Source organism: Colias croceus, chromosome 10, assembly GCF_905220415.1.
Source record: "Colias croceus chromosome 10, ilColCroc2.1".
In the NCBI taxonomy this organism is placed as follows: Eukaryota; Metazoa; Arthropoda; class Insecta; order Lepidoptera; family Pieridae; genus Colias; species Colias croceus.
In genome coordinates this window covers 6,574,806-6,591,453 of record NC_059546.1, presented here as the reverse complement: position 1 = coordinate 6,591,453, position 16,648 = coordinate 6,574,806, and the positions used below count along the sequence as shown (strand labels likewise).

The 16,648-nt window shown below is 34.6% G+C and overlaps 1 protein-coding gene across 1 annotated transcript; it reads left to right on the top strand.

The window, feature by feature from the left end:
- Positions 1-7,815: 7,815 nt before the first annotated feature.
- Positions 7,816-10,397, top strand: LOC123694791 (probable salivary secreted peptide). Its single transcript, XM_045640358.1, has 2 exons — positions 7,816-8,214; positions 8,975-10,397. Exons 1-2 carry the CDS (start codon positions 8,029-8,031, stop codon positions 9,113-9,115), a joined length of 327 nt encoding a protein of 108 aa, XP_045496314.1. The 5' UTR covers positions 7,816-8,028; the 3' UTR covers positions 9,116-10,397.
- Positions 10,398-16,648: the final 6,251 nt, after the last annotated feature.

Below are 16,648 nucleotides of genomic sequence, written 5' to 3'. Positions count from 1 at the left end.
GCGCTTTTAGTATTGAATTTGCTAAAGGTAAACTTGATGTTGTAGTAAAATATTTGATGCATCAGATAAGAAAAATGAAAGATTGGTGTTCAGTTTTATAATAATAATATGTAGAATAATAGTGAGAATTTTTAAAGAATAGAACAAATTCGATCACGCGGCGGTATTCTACTACTTAATCATTTTTTAGAAATGCACTATTCCAAAGTTTTTCATAAAAATATTCAGATTATGTTTTAAAAATATAGATACTTATTGATTAGTTATTCTAAATGCATCTAGATAATGAAGATGGTATTAAAACGACGAAGGTTAAATATTTGTACGAATTTCTGAATATACATATAATATGAATTCTTTCACAATATGAAAAGTTGTTGAATGTTGCAAAAGCACAATCTGTCCCAAATTTCTAAATGTTTATCATCCCAGTTTGTTTTCTATAGCCTATTTCTGAAGGCACACAAGACACCTTATCTAGATTGAATTAATTCGTATCTAAGGAGATTTTTACTGAAGCCGTGTGTGTAATTCTATTTTCCCGGGATTACAAGGGTCGCTGCATGCGTTGATTTAATTATGAGGCTCTATGCTGTGTGATTGAATTTTTCTCCCTATGGGCCTTGTTAAAAAGGACAAAGGGCCCATATTCAGGTATCGTTCGTTTCGTTCGTTCGTTTCAGCCGTGGGACGTCCACTGCTGGACAAAGGCCTCCCTCAAGGATTTCCAGTACGACCGGTCACCGGCGGCCTGCATCCAGCGGCTCCCTGCCACTCGGACCAGGTCGTCCGTCCATCTTGTGGGAGGTCGTCCCACGCTTCGTCGTCCAGTTCGTGGCCTCCATTCCAGAACCTTTCTGCCCCAACGGCCATCGGTTCTACGGGCTATGTGCCCCGCCCATTGCCACTTCAACGTACTAATCCGGCGAGCTATGTCGGTGACTCCGGTTCTCCTACGGATTTCCTCATTTCTGATTCGATCTCGTAGGGAAACTCCGAGCATAGCCCTTTCCATAGCACGTTGGGCGACGCTGAGCTTGTGCACAAGGCCCAGGGTTAGAGGCCACGTCTCTGTTCCGTAGGTCATCACTGGTAACACACACTGCTCGAAGACTTTAGTCTTCAGGCACTGAGGGATTTTGGACGAAAAGATGTTCTTTAACTTCCCGAACGCTGCCCATCCGAGTCGGATTCGACGATTGACCTCCTTCCCGAAGTTGGACCTGCCTAATTGGACGGTTTGTCCTAGGTAGACATATTCGTCAACAACTTCGAGAGTAGAGTTTCCAACAGAGACTGGAGTGGGCACAACATGGACATTCGACATGATTTTCGTCTTGTCCATGTTCATGCTAAGGCCCACTTGTTGTGAAACTCTGTAGAGGTCATCGAGCATTGCATTAAGGTCTTCCATGGATTCTGCCATGACTACGATATCATCGGCAAATCGAAGATGAGAGATGTACTCGCCATTAATATTGATGCCAAGTCCTTTCCATTCCAACAGTTTGAAGGCATCTTCCAAAGCAGCGGTAAAAAGTTTGGGCGAGATCACATCGCCTTGTCTTACACCGCGCTGCAATGGGATTGCCTTTGTACACTGATCTTGTACTCGGACTGACATGGTGGCGTGTTCGTACAAGCTTCTCAATACTTCGATGTACCGATAGTCAATACGGCACCGCTGGAGAGACCTTAACACGGCCCAGGTCTCGATCGAATCGAAGGCTTTTTCATAGTCCACAAACGCTAAGCATAGTGGCAAATTATACACCTCGGTTTTCTGTATAATTTGCCGCAGCGTGTGGATGTGGTCTATGGTGCTAAAGCCTTTACGGAAACCGGCTTGTTCGGGAGGCTGGAAGTCATCTAACCTGCGTTCGAGACGATTCGTGATAACCCTTGAGAACAGCTTATAAACATGGCTCAAGAGTGATATCGGTCTGTAGTTCTTCAATAGGGTCTTGTCTCCCTTTTTGAAGAACAGAACAACCACACTCCTGCTCCATGCTTCAGGCGTTGTGCCCTCGAGTAAGGCGGAATTAAATAGCCTCTGTAGCATTCTGAGGATTGGTTTTCCACCCACTCTCAGAAGCTCAGAGGTGATTCCGTCCTCACCCGGCGCCTTGTTGTTCTTAAGCTGTTTCAGAGCTATCCTAATCTCGTACAGGCTGATGTCCGGGATATCTTCGGTGAAATGTCGGGTTAGTCGGGCTCTTGGGTCTTTCGCCGGACTAGAAACAGGCTTGGCAACTGAGGTGTAAAGTTGCCGATAGAACCTCTCGACCTCTCCTAATACCTCTGGCTTGGCCGACACTACTACGCCACGATCTGTCTTCAGCTTCGTCAGCTGGCTCTGCCCAATAGACATATCTCTTGCAAACACTTTCGAGCCTTGGTTTCGCTTAATCGCTTCCTCAATGCTTGAAGCATTAAAGGAGCGAATGTCGTGCCGCAGAGATTTAGATATCCGTCTATTGAGCTGCCTATATGACTTAGCATCTTCAGATGTGCGCAGTGGCATAGAGCGCCGGTCTGCCATTAGTTTCAGAGTTTGGTCCGAGAGTTTTTGCGGATTTACTTTACGGGTTTTAAAGTGGGACCCAACCGCGCGGATAGTTTCTACCAGCCTGTTATTTAGATCGTCCACAGAGACGCTACTGTCGAGGCAAGCGAAGCGATTTTGGAGCTCCAGTTGAAAGCTTTCGGGGTTTTGGATCTGGGCATGGCAAGGGCGGAGCGTAGACTTCATTAGACGTGATCTTTCACGTTTGACATTAATATTCAAGATGCCTCGTACCATTCGGTGATCACTTCCGGTTTTCACCCTATGGATCACAGAGACATCTTTGAATATTTGTCTCTTCGTGGTCATAATGAAGTCTATCTCATTTTTCGTCCTTCCATCCGGGCTCAGCCAGGTCCACTTCCTGTGATTCGGTTTCTGGAAGAAGGAATTCATCATAAAGAGTCCTTCCTTCTCCAGAAAATCAGCAAGTTTCTGGCCCCTCGGATTACGTTGCCCAAACCCAAATTGCCCCACTCTCAACTCATCATCGCCTCTCTTCCCCAACTTTGCGTTGAAATCTCCCATCACAACATTGAAGTGTGTTTTCGAGGTATGTATGGCTCTACTTACGTCCTCATACATAATCTCCACTTCTTCATCGGAGTGAGCCGAGGTCGGTGCGTAAACCTGTATGACCTTCAGCGAATACCTTTGAGATATTCTGAGTATAAGGCACGCTACCCTGCTCGACACGCTCTCGATGCTTACGATGTTGTTGACGAGAGATTTGTGGACGATAAACCCGACTCCACCTTGGGACTGTTGGTCGCCCTCCCGGTAGAAGAACAAATTACCAGACGTCAACGTTATCGTGTCCTCCCCCTCTCTTCGGACTTCTGATAACCCTATGACATCCCATCGTAATTTGCTCAATTCTTCTTCCAGCTCAACTATCTTTTCGTCCGTCCTCAATGTGCGTGCATTGTATGTTACCAGGGCCAGGGGTCGTGTGGAGTGGTAGCCGGATCTCATCCGGTGATTCTTAGCACCCCTTGCCCCGCCGTTACCATGGCCGCTACTGTAGCCTGGAATAGCGGGGCTGCCGGGTACTAGGGGCCTGGTTGGTGGTGTGCTATCCATGAGGGGATAATGCCAGTACTCGCCACGCTTGGCAGGCGGGTTGGCGAGCGCAGTTGGTGGTAGGTAATGAATCGCGGAACGCTGCTGCCCGTTCCGGTATGATGTATCCCTTAGTCGCCTTTTACGACACCCACGGGAGGAGATGGGGAGGTGCTATTCTTATTATATTCAGGTATCAATAGAGTTTTATTATAATATATTTAAAGGCGCTTATTTCAACGTTCTACGTATTTCTATACAGTAATTTACTCTGAAACTTGAAAATTATTTCACTCAACTAAAGTTCATTTTATTTTACTCTGTCACATTCTTACAATTTTGTACCTACACTTTAATATGTGATCATCAATACATAAATTATGCATATCATGTGAGAATATACCTAGTTTTACTTATCTTCAAAGACCTTCATAAGAAAAAATAACCTTGAAACGTTGTGCAATACCTACCAGTTTATTTTTCTTTTTTCACTCCTGACCTACTTTCAACTAGCTGATAAGATGTGTACGTTTAATTGATTTTTTATAGTCATCATGCAGAAGTAGAGCATATTTACGTAATGCAAGGAAATATTGAAGGTTGGGTAAATGAAAATATTGTTCGTTCTAGTAAAACAATATTTAATCCTTATTTTTCCCATAAATTATTCCAACTCAGCTCTCATATCATACTGAAAGATGCACAAATTCGTATAGTCTCGTCGTTCGCCTTCATTACGCTAACAAAAGGGATACAGTTATTATATCAACGTCTACGAGAAACGAAAGATTGGCAGAACAAACAAGTCAAGATATTTTCGCTCCACGGTGTAATGCAATTTAAAGTTTTCGAGCCCACATGAGCCTTTGGCGGTTGCCATAGCAACGCCCTCTGTCCCCATGGCATGCTAGCGAAATTTCGGTAAACGCACGTTGTACATAAAGGAAACAGTTTACTGAAGTGAATATCATTAGCTCATCCAAGGCTTGAGCCCCAATTCCATTAACGAAAGCATCTAACTGACATCGTTTTATAAAACAGAGCGAAACAGCTTTCAAAATTTAAATAAATTCATATAGCATGCATGCACCATGCATGTACAATACAGGTACTAATTATATTTTTACATGATATTTATATGTTTATTTGAACACATATTTAAAAAAAATCAATGTTTGTTTGAAATTAATTTTATTGACTGAACATTTTACAAAACACTAATGGCATAAAATAAATACAGTGACTTGAAAATTACTTTTTTAGTTTATTCGTAAAAAAACCTCTACGTAACGCAAATACAAACCCACTGCAAACCTCAATCAACAAACAATAATAAATACCTATATGTATATCCTCTATTCTTCCACTAATATTTATCCGTATATCCTTCTAGGTTATGATTTTTGTACCATTACATCAATTATGGTAAAACCATATTCACAATCGGATTGCGGAACCTTTCTCCCATATAACATTGAAAATGCTTCGTTTGCTTTCATCCTATTACATTGAGTAGGGTATAGTGATTCACTGAGTGGGAAAATCCAGTATTAGAACCCACTTTCATTAGTGATACGCTATGCATTATAATTTGATAGGCCGCGGTATTATTGTAATAAATCATAAATTTTACGACAGAGATGTTGTACCTATGCGTAATGGTGAAGTTCAAAGTGTATATTGAAACTGTTTGTTTTCTATTTATAGGGCTTAATCGCTTAACATCCCTGTTTATGTGGAAAATATAAGTTCTTTTTTTTTCAGATGTAAATTTTGACATTTTTCCTCATTACGTAATTACATATTTAAAAATGTTTATACACAAACAACATTCTCAATCGAAAAATATTTACTGAACGATTGATTCAGATTGTCCTGCATCCTATTTTAAAATACTATCATGAAAATCTGGTCCTTGTATTCAGTAAATAAATGCACGATGCATAAAGTATTCTAGAAGGTTTTGTTTCAATTTATCAGATCCCTGAGATTGTGCTACTTACATGGGGATTTCCCGCCACGAGGTGTAAGCGACTTACACTTCTTATTTGTAGACAAAAGTTCCGTTTCTCAGTTCGAGAAAATGTAGCTATGTATATTGTACATGTATGATTCGTAACAAGCACAATTATTTATATTCGCAATAATATATAAATATCTAATTTAAAAAATAGTGTAGGATTCTGTGGTAGGATCAATAATTGCCTTTTGATGTTTTCAAAGAGGTAGATATGCATGTACTTTATTTGTAAGTACTTTATTTAAATCTATTTTTTAGTTAAAACTTCTGCTCTTCATAATATATTATAACTGCAATCAACTACGAAAACGTATTATAAATTTTGAACCAATATACCTAATCATTTCAAACCCTAAATACAATGCAGCAGGTATTTATATTTTCATTTCTGTATGCTCTCAAAAATACGTTTATTTCTTTAAAAATATTCCTCACATAAGCAAGTAACTCGCAAGTTCGAGATGCGATTCTAAACAAATTCACAAATAAAGCGGATTCCTCGGAAATATATGTCTTTCAATAGAGTTTCAGCGAGCGAGGCACAAGCTTAGTCGGATCTGTGGAGATAACTGTTCAATATTTGAATTCTGGATTTATTTTTATTTTATTTCAAACCAATATTGAGGCAACTCATAAATATGGTTAGGTGCGTTCGTTTTGTTTTGTTTGACATTCCACTGCGTACCTAAGTACATTATGAAGGAGCCTTTCTAAAATTGGAAATAGACAACCTAAGCATTTGGAAAAAATGTTACATTTCAATAAGCTAATATAATACATAATATAATATTTACTATTGAAAATAATAATATCAAAATGCAGTAAAGTCTACCTTATTGTGTGTCGAGTATTATCTAGTTGCGGTTTTGTTTCTCAGTTTGCATTATATTATGAAAATAGATGACCTTTCAATATGAATAATATGAACTCAGCATAAAAACAAGATACAAATTATTATATTAAATATAATTTTATTTAATTAAACCTTCTTGATTATTACTATATTGGTAATAATCTTGTTTGAACATTTCCCAGGATAAATACGTCATAAAAGTTTTTTTTTTCTAAACTGACTATTGAAACACCCGGTAGATATTTCTAAACGTTACCTTCACTCAAATTGAGTTTAATAGGTTCATATTAGACAAGAAACTTCAATTTCCTTCCAAATTACACGCTCACACAGAAAGGGTGAGACAAATGAGCGATTAATCTAAATTAAAACCATTATCTAACCCTTTCTCTTAGATAAAACAAACGTGGTTAAACATTGTACTTTGTTGTTTTACCAGAATGATTAATATAGTTCACTTTGTATCAGATAATAGATATGTATCATATATAATATTATTTTGTTTTAAACGGGTAAGTAAGTACGTGAAAAAAACGTCTAATTAAAACTTATTAACCCTGCACGATTAGTAAAAAAAATAATGATGTAAGAAAACAAAAGAGAGAAGATACATTTTAACAGCTGTATACAAATATTTTCAATTTTTTACTACTATTTACAAACAAATTAAAACGAACGAAAACTAAAATAAGCGCTACGTTACGTTTCCACTATATTATAGGCATACATTTAATTTTAACTTAGGTATACATTTAATTTAGCGTATAACATACACAAACTCATTTGCATGTTTAAAAAACATAAAATGTATCTTGCTGTTCATAATTTATTCGCTAAAGTGCGAAAAGCATAATTACATGTAACACTAGAGATAATTACAAGCTGCGAAGTACTGACAGGGTTAATCCCCATCAATTATAACACGAACATTTTGAAGACTGTTCAGAAAATCAGATTCATTTTGTTTATTAAAAATTGCCCTTTTAAGGTTGTTATCAACTTTTAACTCTCTTGTAACTGTCTGAGAGGCACATTATTAATCATTCTGTCAGATAAAATTAAATAAGAATTTCTTATTAAGAGAGAAGAGGTTTTTTTTAATTTTATTTTGTCAAATATAAATACTTCAAAAATTAAGTGAAAGTGGGTCACTCTAATAACAATACAAGGTGAGTGGAATATTTATTGTCACCAAAACCAATAATTTTATTCACAACCAAACACGTAACTACTATTCTAGCGTATATGGATTACAATCGCTCGATTGTCTATTGTTTCATATCAAAATAAACAAACCAACAACTAGTTATCTGTGCAAATTGGAATCCATCAAACGTGTTGTTAATAGCGCTTAATGGACTTTAGACTAAATAAAATTTAGCGAAGTGAGCGCTTCGATTGTTTTAACATTGCTAAGTAAACACGGTGAGGTTATCGGGCGTCCGTAAATAATTATTACATTCGTCATTTGTCGATTGCTTGTCGGGTAAGCAACACGATGTTATTTCGATTTGAAATGATACCGATATGCGGTTTTTAGTTCTGCTTGTTTTGTCTTCGTGTGTGTGTTTGTGTGAGAACTACGATATGATTGTTGGTGACACGGTGCACAGGAAGATGGTGTTCCATCAGAGAGTTAAGGACTTCGCGATACCGTTCAAGAAGCGAATTAAAACATTGACGTATAATGATGCCGAAAAGCGAATAATTAAGGTACATTATAATATTATGATTTAAAAGTTTTAATTTAACTATGCTCACCTAGATATATTTATTATTTCATCTATGTAATATTCAGTCAAGGGACGTGAAAATTCATTATATTGTTCAACGAAAATATTTTAATTATTCCTAATTTTGTATACAAATACCCAGTCACGACGCGGCCAAATGCAAATATTTTAATGACAACAAATCATTTACCGTCACCTTGATCGCGTCTCAATGATTTGTGACTATGCATTATCCTGCAATTTAAGATGGCAATTCTCATACAAACAGGTTTCAAAAGGAAAAGCTGTAGTACATATTAAGCATTCCGATCATTATATTATTGCTTCCGATATACATATAGGAAATAAGGTATTAAATTGTGGTATGGACAGGGAATTTCCTCTGACCATAATATAATATAAGTCACTCTCAAGGACGTGTGTGCTATATTACGCTTTTTTAATAAAAATTAGGCTTCGGTTCGAAACATCATTACATAGGTATTATACCTACCTATATATGTTTTCATATGTCGAACAATTAAAAATTTGTTAAAATACTCAGGATATTAAAATTTTCTCTTTAGTCTTTTGCACTACTTTAACTTTTGAAAAAAGTTGAATGGATTTTTCCATTGAAAACCTTTCTTCCCAGAAAAATGAAGCTCTCCCTCAGGATATTTAGAGTTTCACCGCTGTTTACCGCGGGTCGCGTTTTTCAAGTATGTATGGAAAGCTACATATAATATTTTTGTTTTCAGGGAATAGCAGCAATAGACAATGACTTTTCCCACGCCAGCGCTAATATAACAGACGGGGGGGTCGGCTATTCACACGTCACAGTAAGAATGAAAAGCCAACGGCATCACCCCCTCAACTTTGAAGTCGAAATATATGTCTAGACTAGACTTTTGTGTACAAACTGGATTCTCAATGGGCTGTGTGTGATAGATGTAGAAGTGACTGTCGTATTTAGTTAACATATAATGCTACGATCAGATTGCCGTGTGATGTTTCAGTTAATGTGTACCTATACCTTCTTGTCTTAAAAGATGGTTCAAGTATGATGAAAGAACGTTCGTGCATTATTTAAGAAATAATAATATACAATATTGTATTCACGTATTCACGAATAAGTAGGCTATGCGACTAGACAATACTATTGGTATTTTGATATGTGTGGTGTAGCTATTGTTTTCTGTGGTATTGCTATAATAATAACACTATTTCACGATTTATCGTCACGTCGTTTCCATCAAAATAAGTGTATGAAATAATTGATATTTTAGTCCTTATATTTATTAGAAATAGTTTTATAGACTAGTTTTTTCCTAGCTATGCATCAGAATATCTTTCTTTAAATATTATTCCTGTCTATCTGTTAAAATATTTTCAATAATTTATGCATAATAATAAAACATATGTAGGTATTAGGATTTAGTATTGTTTAAATTTTCTCACCGTATCATTTATTTGTAATAACCTTTATCCTGCATTTTAAGATGGCAATTCTCAAACAATCAGGTTTCGAAAGGAAAAGCTGAACATATTAAGCTTTCCGATCATTATATTATTATATTTCCTTCCGATATGCATGGAAATAAGGCATTCAATTGTGGAATGGACAGGGAATTTTCTCTAACCGTAATATAAATAAATGAATTTTGAATTTGATTTTTTTTGAATTTGGAATATAATTATGTCACTCTCAAGGACGTGTGTGCTTTATTGATAATTATTATAAGATTCTTATTTACATTTTCTTTAAAATTAAATAAATTTCAGTTCGAAGAATACTATTTTTTAACAATTATAATTATTATCTTAAACAGTACAGTGAACGTACAAATTTTCCTACTTTTCACATTCATGGAAGTAAGATAACTTATTTATAAACGGAAGTTATTAATTTGTTTGTCACGTAACTATTGTCTCGTCTCAATTATTTATAAATATTATTATTTACTATCTACTTTAAGATAATGTTTGCTAAGAATGTGTAAATATTGAATATCTTTTGTGAGAAAATGAAAACTACGATACGATTGTCACGTATTTAGTTTAAGATAAATTTGTTTTGTACAGCTCAAATAAATTAACTTTATGAATGTGAGAGATTTGGAAAGATAGGAGGAAGAATGGAATGGTGTATTGTTACTTTAATAAAGCTATATAAGTGAAGAATTATCTTTTATTTAGATATGAATTGACCCTAATGAATCTAAGATAAATAATACTCTATAATAATAATATCTTATTGACCCTTTTAAAAATTATAATAACGTGCATAGAAACCATTAAATCAATTATTTCCGCGTCTGTGAATTTTATTAAATTATTATTTTTAGATAACATTATAATCAACCGGGTCACTAGGTTCTATTTTGTCCATTGTTTTATATTCTACCAATTTTTCAGAGTATATTGATAAGAAATATTGTTCAATGATTATATGATAAGATTCAATTGTTTTTTATCATAGGTACTTTGCTTAAATAAATATATTTAAATTTCTGCATTTACTGTTTATCGCTGTTAACAAGGATGCTACTATAGTAGTATTTATAATAAACAATAAACATTACTTACAATTTATAATAAAATTAATTATCTTCGTGACATCATGTTTGTGTCCGTTTGTGTGATAGCCTCTTTAATAATTATACAAATATAGGTAGGTATTTATAGTTTTGATATATTATTATATTTAAATTTAGCTTGATAATTAATTATAATATCCAACTTTCATGCTATGGTACTTCTGTTCCCCTAACTCTCAAATAGACTGACCGATTTTCATGGGAAATGATTTATTTATATTTGGTGACGATGTATAATTCAGTAAATGAAAAACGCGCGAAAATTTATTTCATCCCTCGTCAAAAACTACTTAGGTACCAAATTTTAATTTACAATTCAAACAACAAACCTTTGTGTCCTCTACTTAACACTTAAGCTGAAATAGAATTTATTATCAGATTTAATAATTCCCTTTTCCGAAGGCGCAAAAACATCAGAATCGCCGACACGAACAAAAACAGTAATAAGATTAATGGAAAACACGAAACACATTGAAATTGTATGTCTGCAAACAGCCTATGATGGCGAGGTTTTTGTTAAAGAGGACTCTAATAAATCAGACAAACCGTGGTTATCCTAACAAGGATGAATGAAAGTTATGGATATGATATGATATATAATGTCTATAGTATTTGAAACTTTTTTATTCAGAGTCATCTGGCAAACTAGGTAGGTTGCAAAAGGGTTGCCCGCCTAACGCCTTGTATAAAGATATAAAAATATAGGGGGGACAAGAATAAGGAAAAAGAGTCGAACGGGTAAAGAACATGACATGGGCAACTGGTAAGACATAAAATCTTAGAGTTATAACCTTTTACGATGTATCCTGACGTGCTAATTGTTTTAATTTGAATCTTATGTGGAGACATGAACGTGTTAAACTGTATTTAAAAATATAGACCGTTACATTCACTTAAAATTCCAGGCACATCCAACAAGGTGTGTAAATTCATGTTTTAATCGTAGCACGGAAGTTGCAACGTTCCCGAAGGATAAACAAAAAGGGTTGGGTTTTTGCGGTCGGCCCTTCCTTATTAATGTAATAACTGACACTTTGTTTTATGGGAGTTAAAACTTCACTAGTTTATTTCGCGCCCTAATATTTACGGAATACCGAAAGACGCTCCGCTCATTATAAATTTTATAATACGGTTTATGAAGACATAAAAAGTTTACGCACAAATTAATCCCTACTTTTAAAACCTTTTACTTGTAGGTACATGAAAAGTTAATTTCTTAATCAGCATAAAATTTTGCGATTCATCTGTTTCATAATAATAGGCATAATATTAAAAAAAAGACTATTGAATCACTTCTATAATAAAGATTATTTATACGTAGGTACTTCAAAAACAACTAACCGATAGGTATGCACCTAGTCCTTATATATGTTAAATTTCCTTAGTAAACATCCTAAAGCTTTGTAATCAGTATAATCAATTAGAAGTGTGCTATATTATTAACTGTGACTTATTTCATCATTTGTCTTATTGCATATTTAGCAATATTCAAATATACATTAAGTACCAAAACAAAAGCAATGCCTAAACAATTTTCAAATCCTAAATCCGCATTTCCAAACGCAAAATAAGCCAATTGCAATTGCAGTTCTATTTTTACTGAAAATGTTAAAACAAAATGCTCCTTCACGTCGCTGGAAAGCCAACACGTCCGGAGCCGGGCTCCAATCGCAGTTCAAACTGTCGTCGTCGACATTCGATATCAGACGAACGTTCCGAACATTCAGGAATTTCCAATATACAACCTCTTTCTGATCCTTGCCTTAATATTTGCTTAGTTTAATATGAACCTTATGGCTATGGGAATAGATTTGTTAGTAGCTTTAGAGTTTGTAGGTTAGTGGAAAACCGTAAGTTTGTTAAACTTCCACGTTCTTATAAAGGTAAATTCGAAAGAGTTTCGAATTTATAGTGCCGTATCGTTACTTCTTAAGCGAAACCTAGTACTGGAATAATTTTGCTTTGTACGTGCCTGAAAATAATCATATAGATTTTAAGAGACATTTTTTCGTGGCTGTGTTTTGATATTACATATCTGAATCTTGATTATATTATTATTTTTTATCAGGTAATTTATAAACATATAAACAAACATAAAAACCGCATTTATATGATGATCAATATTATAATTAGTATCATTACAAACCAAATAAAACATAAATACTCATTAAGATAATATCTTAATTAACCAGTTAACGGTTTATTAAATTTATTTATAAATTAACTGAAATCTACAAAACTTTATCCACTCCAAATGTGTTTTCTTGTTGCAGAAAATAATCTCAAAACTGGTTTTGTGGTTTTAAAAATCTGGGTGAAACAGGTGACATAAAAAAAGAAAACAAAATAAGGGAATATTGTAATTCATTTTATTTCTAAATTAATATACATAGTAGATTAAGAATACTTATTCTTAAAGAATTCAAAATGTATCTAATACATTCTAATATAGTAAAATTCACAAGAATTGCTCCTTTTCAAACACCGTTTCCAACTAATGAAACACATTAACCATAATTAGTCCGCAAACTAATAAATAAATTGCTCCAAATTCAGCGAACATTTCGGGGATTTTGTTTAGAAGTTAATAAGACTGTGTCTGCGGGTAACCCATCCATCAATCAGGATCTGTCGGGCGGACTAATTTGCTCGTTTGTTTTGCCTTTAAACCTCCTGGCTTTATAGTGATAGGTGTTTGATTAAACTGCCCCCTTTGTGTACTGCTTTATTGTCTTTTATTAAACTTATAACATCAAATTTGTCCATGGATTTCACAAGATTATTCATTTATTCGGTTATTTAAATATGCCTTGATGAGGAGGAATTATTCCAGGTAGCTGTAAATTAAGTTGAATTATTACTTTTTTATTTATTAATTTCTTTCAATTCATTCGACAAACATTAATATAAATTCAAATCTAGCTAATTACAACACTACTGAAGAAAATCTCAAACTCAAAAGTAATTTGGGTACAATAAAAACTTTTCACAAAGCGTATTTGAGGAAAAACGACGAAAGGGAAAATGTATTTAAAAACTTCTAGACAAAAAGGGACGAAGAGAAACGGGCAGAACAAATAAAAAAGTATCCAATGAGTTTCTTTCCAGTTAGAAGTAATAAAACGGTTCTTGCTGAATCGTAGGGCGGCCCTTTGCACTGAGAAGTGGGAAGTATATTTGGAAGAACTTTACCCTTTAGTGCGGAGTGAATGGCCGACGCCGAACATGCTGTAAATCTTGATGGATAAAGATGTGCCTTTACATTACTACCGTTCTATCGCTCTGTAGTATGGTTCTTTTGTTTAGGAAGTAGTGAGATAAAATAATAAAAATAACCAGGGTTATTTTTTAACACACTGATGGCGACCAGAATCTAAATACCTACTTATATCATCAAATTATTGTAGGTATTTCCCACATGAGTGATGCAAATTTTATCTTTAAAATCTTGTTCAAGTTTTTCCTTATTATTCTTGTCTTTTTCAGACAAATCTGATAATTAATTAATCCTTTCCCTACTTCCATAAACACCCATTAAGTTTATGTGTTAATAGAAATATTAGATATATTAGAATAGAAAGAATAATACAAAATAATTTTCGAAATACTTTTCATGGCTATTAACGCTCGTAGAACGTATAAGGTGTTTTGGTAAAAGCAAATCAAGTAATACCATAAAACTTGTAAATAATGACAGGGTTATTGACAAAAGTGCTGATGTTGCGCTTGCTTTTGAAGAATTCTTCAGTAGTGTCTCTGCTACTATTACTAATAGTTTAAATTCGTCTTCAGCACTTGCAGAAACCTTTTTGAGGGACCATGTTGCGGGGTGCAGTACATTATTTGAATTACGACACGTAACTGCTAGTGATATTGTTACTGCCTTTAAGACGCTTAATCTAAAAAATACTTGTGATCTTTGGGGAATGTCCGTAAATTTAGTTAATAATATAATAGAAAATATTGCGAAAAATTTAGCTTTCATATTTAATAAGTGTTGTGACTATGGTACATTTCCTAATTTACTAAAGCTTAGTAAAGTTATACCTCTATTTAAGAAGGGCGATCAAGAAGACTGTAACAATTATAGACCTATCTCTATTTTACCAACATTAAGTAAGGTATTCGAGAAGTTAATATTAAACCAATTGAGTAGTCATTTTGCATCTAATAATTTACTGCACACCAAACAGTTTGGTTTCACAAAGGGGCGCTCAACCACAGATGCTGGAGTTGCACTTCTAACACATATTTATAAAGCATGGGAAAACTCAAAAAATGCTCTGGGGATATTTTGTGACCTCTCCAAGGCATTTGACTGCGTTGAACATTGTACTTTGTTACGTAAACTTAATCACTATGGAATTACAGGAAAAGCCCAGAACCTCATAGCGTCATACCTGCATGATAGGATACAGACTGTAGTTGTTAATGGAGAACGTTCTAGCGGTGCGTCAATTAACATTGGTGTTCCACAGGGGTCCATTTTAGGTCCCTTCTTGTTCTTGGTATATATCAATGATCTTCCCTATTATTTGCAGGATAGGTGTGAAATAGTTCTGTTTGCAGATGATACCTCATTAATTTTTAATGTGGATAGGCATGACCCAAATGTTGACGAAGTGAACAGTGCTCTTTTACACATATCTGAATGGTTTACTGCCAATAATTTATTATTAAATGCCAAAAAAACCACTTGTGTTGAATTTTTAGCTACTTTCATAGCATTATGTCCTATGGAATTCTACTGTGGGGCAAGGCTGCAGATATAGAAACTATATTTATCTTACAGAAAAGAGCCATTCGCTCTATATATAATTTACGTGCTCGGGACTCACTAAGAGATCATTTTAAGAATACTGGTATCCTTACTGTACCATCACAGTATATATTTAATAATATTTTGCATGTTCACAAAAACGCCGACTTACACACAAGAGTAGGAGATAGACACGATTATGGCACAAGGAACAGGAATAGAATTGAAATGCCATTTTTCCGATTAGCTAAAGTTAAAAATTCATTTATGGGTCAAGGTATACGCTTATACAATAGAATTCCTCTCAATATTAAAGAGTTTAGTAGTTCTAAATTTAAAACTTATATAAAAAATGTACTAGTTCAGAGAGCGTACTACAATATTCAGGAATATATGGACGATAAAGACCCATGGAGGGTTGTCGCGTAAAAACCACAGGACAGTTCTTTGCATATTATGATAATGTATAAGTTAGATATAAGTTACATATTATGTAATATTGACATGATTTTAAAAGAGCAACTATGGAGTTTCTTGCCGATTCTTCTCCATAGATACTGCTTTCCGAATCGGTGGTAAATGTTAAAAATACTTATGTAATGACGATTCGAAAGTGCTACTAAATAGTAGTCTAATTGAATAAATGAATGTTTGAGTTTGACGTTTTTCCTCCTGAAAAAAAGTTGGTTACACCGCCTGCAATAATAGGGTGAAGACCAAGTCATTCGCAACGCACACAAATTATAATATTCCCTGAAAGTTCATTAACAGTACGATCACGGAGCACTCTATGAAACTTGACGAAGGCTTTTGGCGGGGAAAGTTGCCGTTGCTAGGAGCAACGGCTACGCTGCGTCCATACAAATGACAAAGCAAAAGTTATTGAATTTTCATATCATCTGAATATTTGATGTAATTTCCTAATGGTGTTACATTGAAGATTCGTGCTGTGTATGTCACAAGATTGTTCTGAATTTGTTATATCAATTATTCAGATTTGATATATATAAATAAATATTGTTTGCTGCAAATAGTGTCTTAAAATGCGAGTGCTTATAATTAATGATTCTTAATTT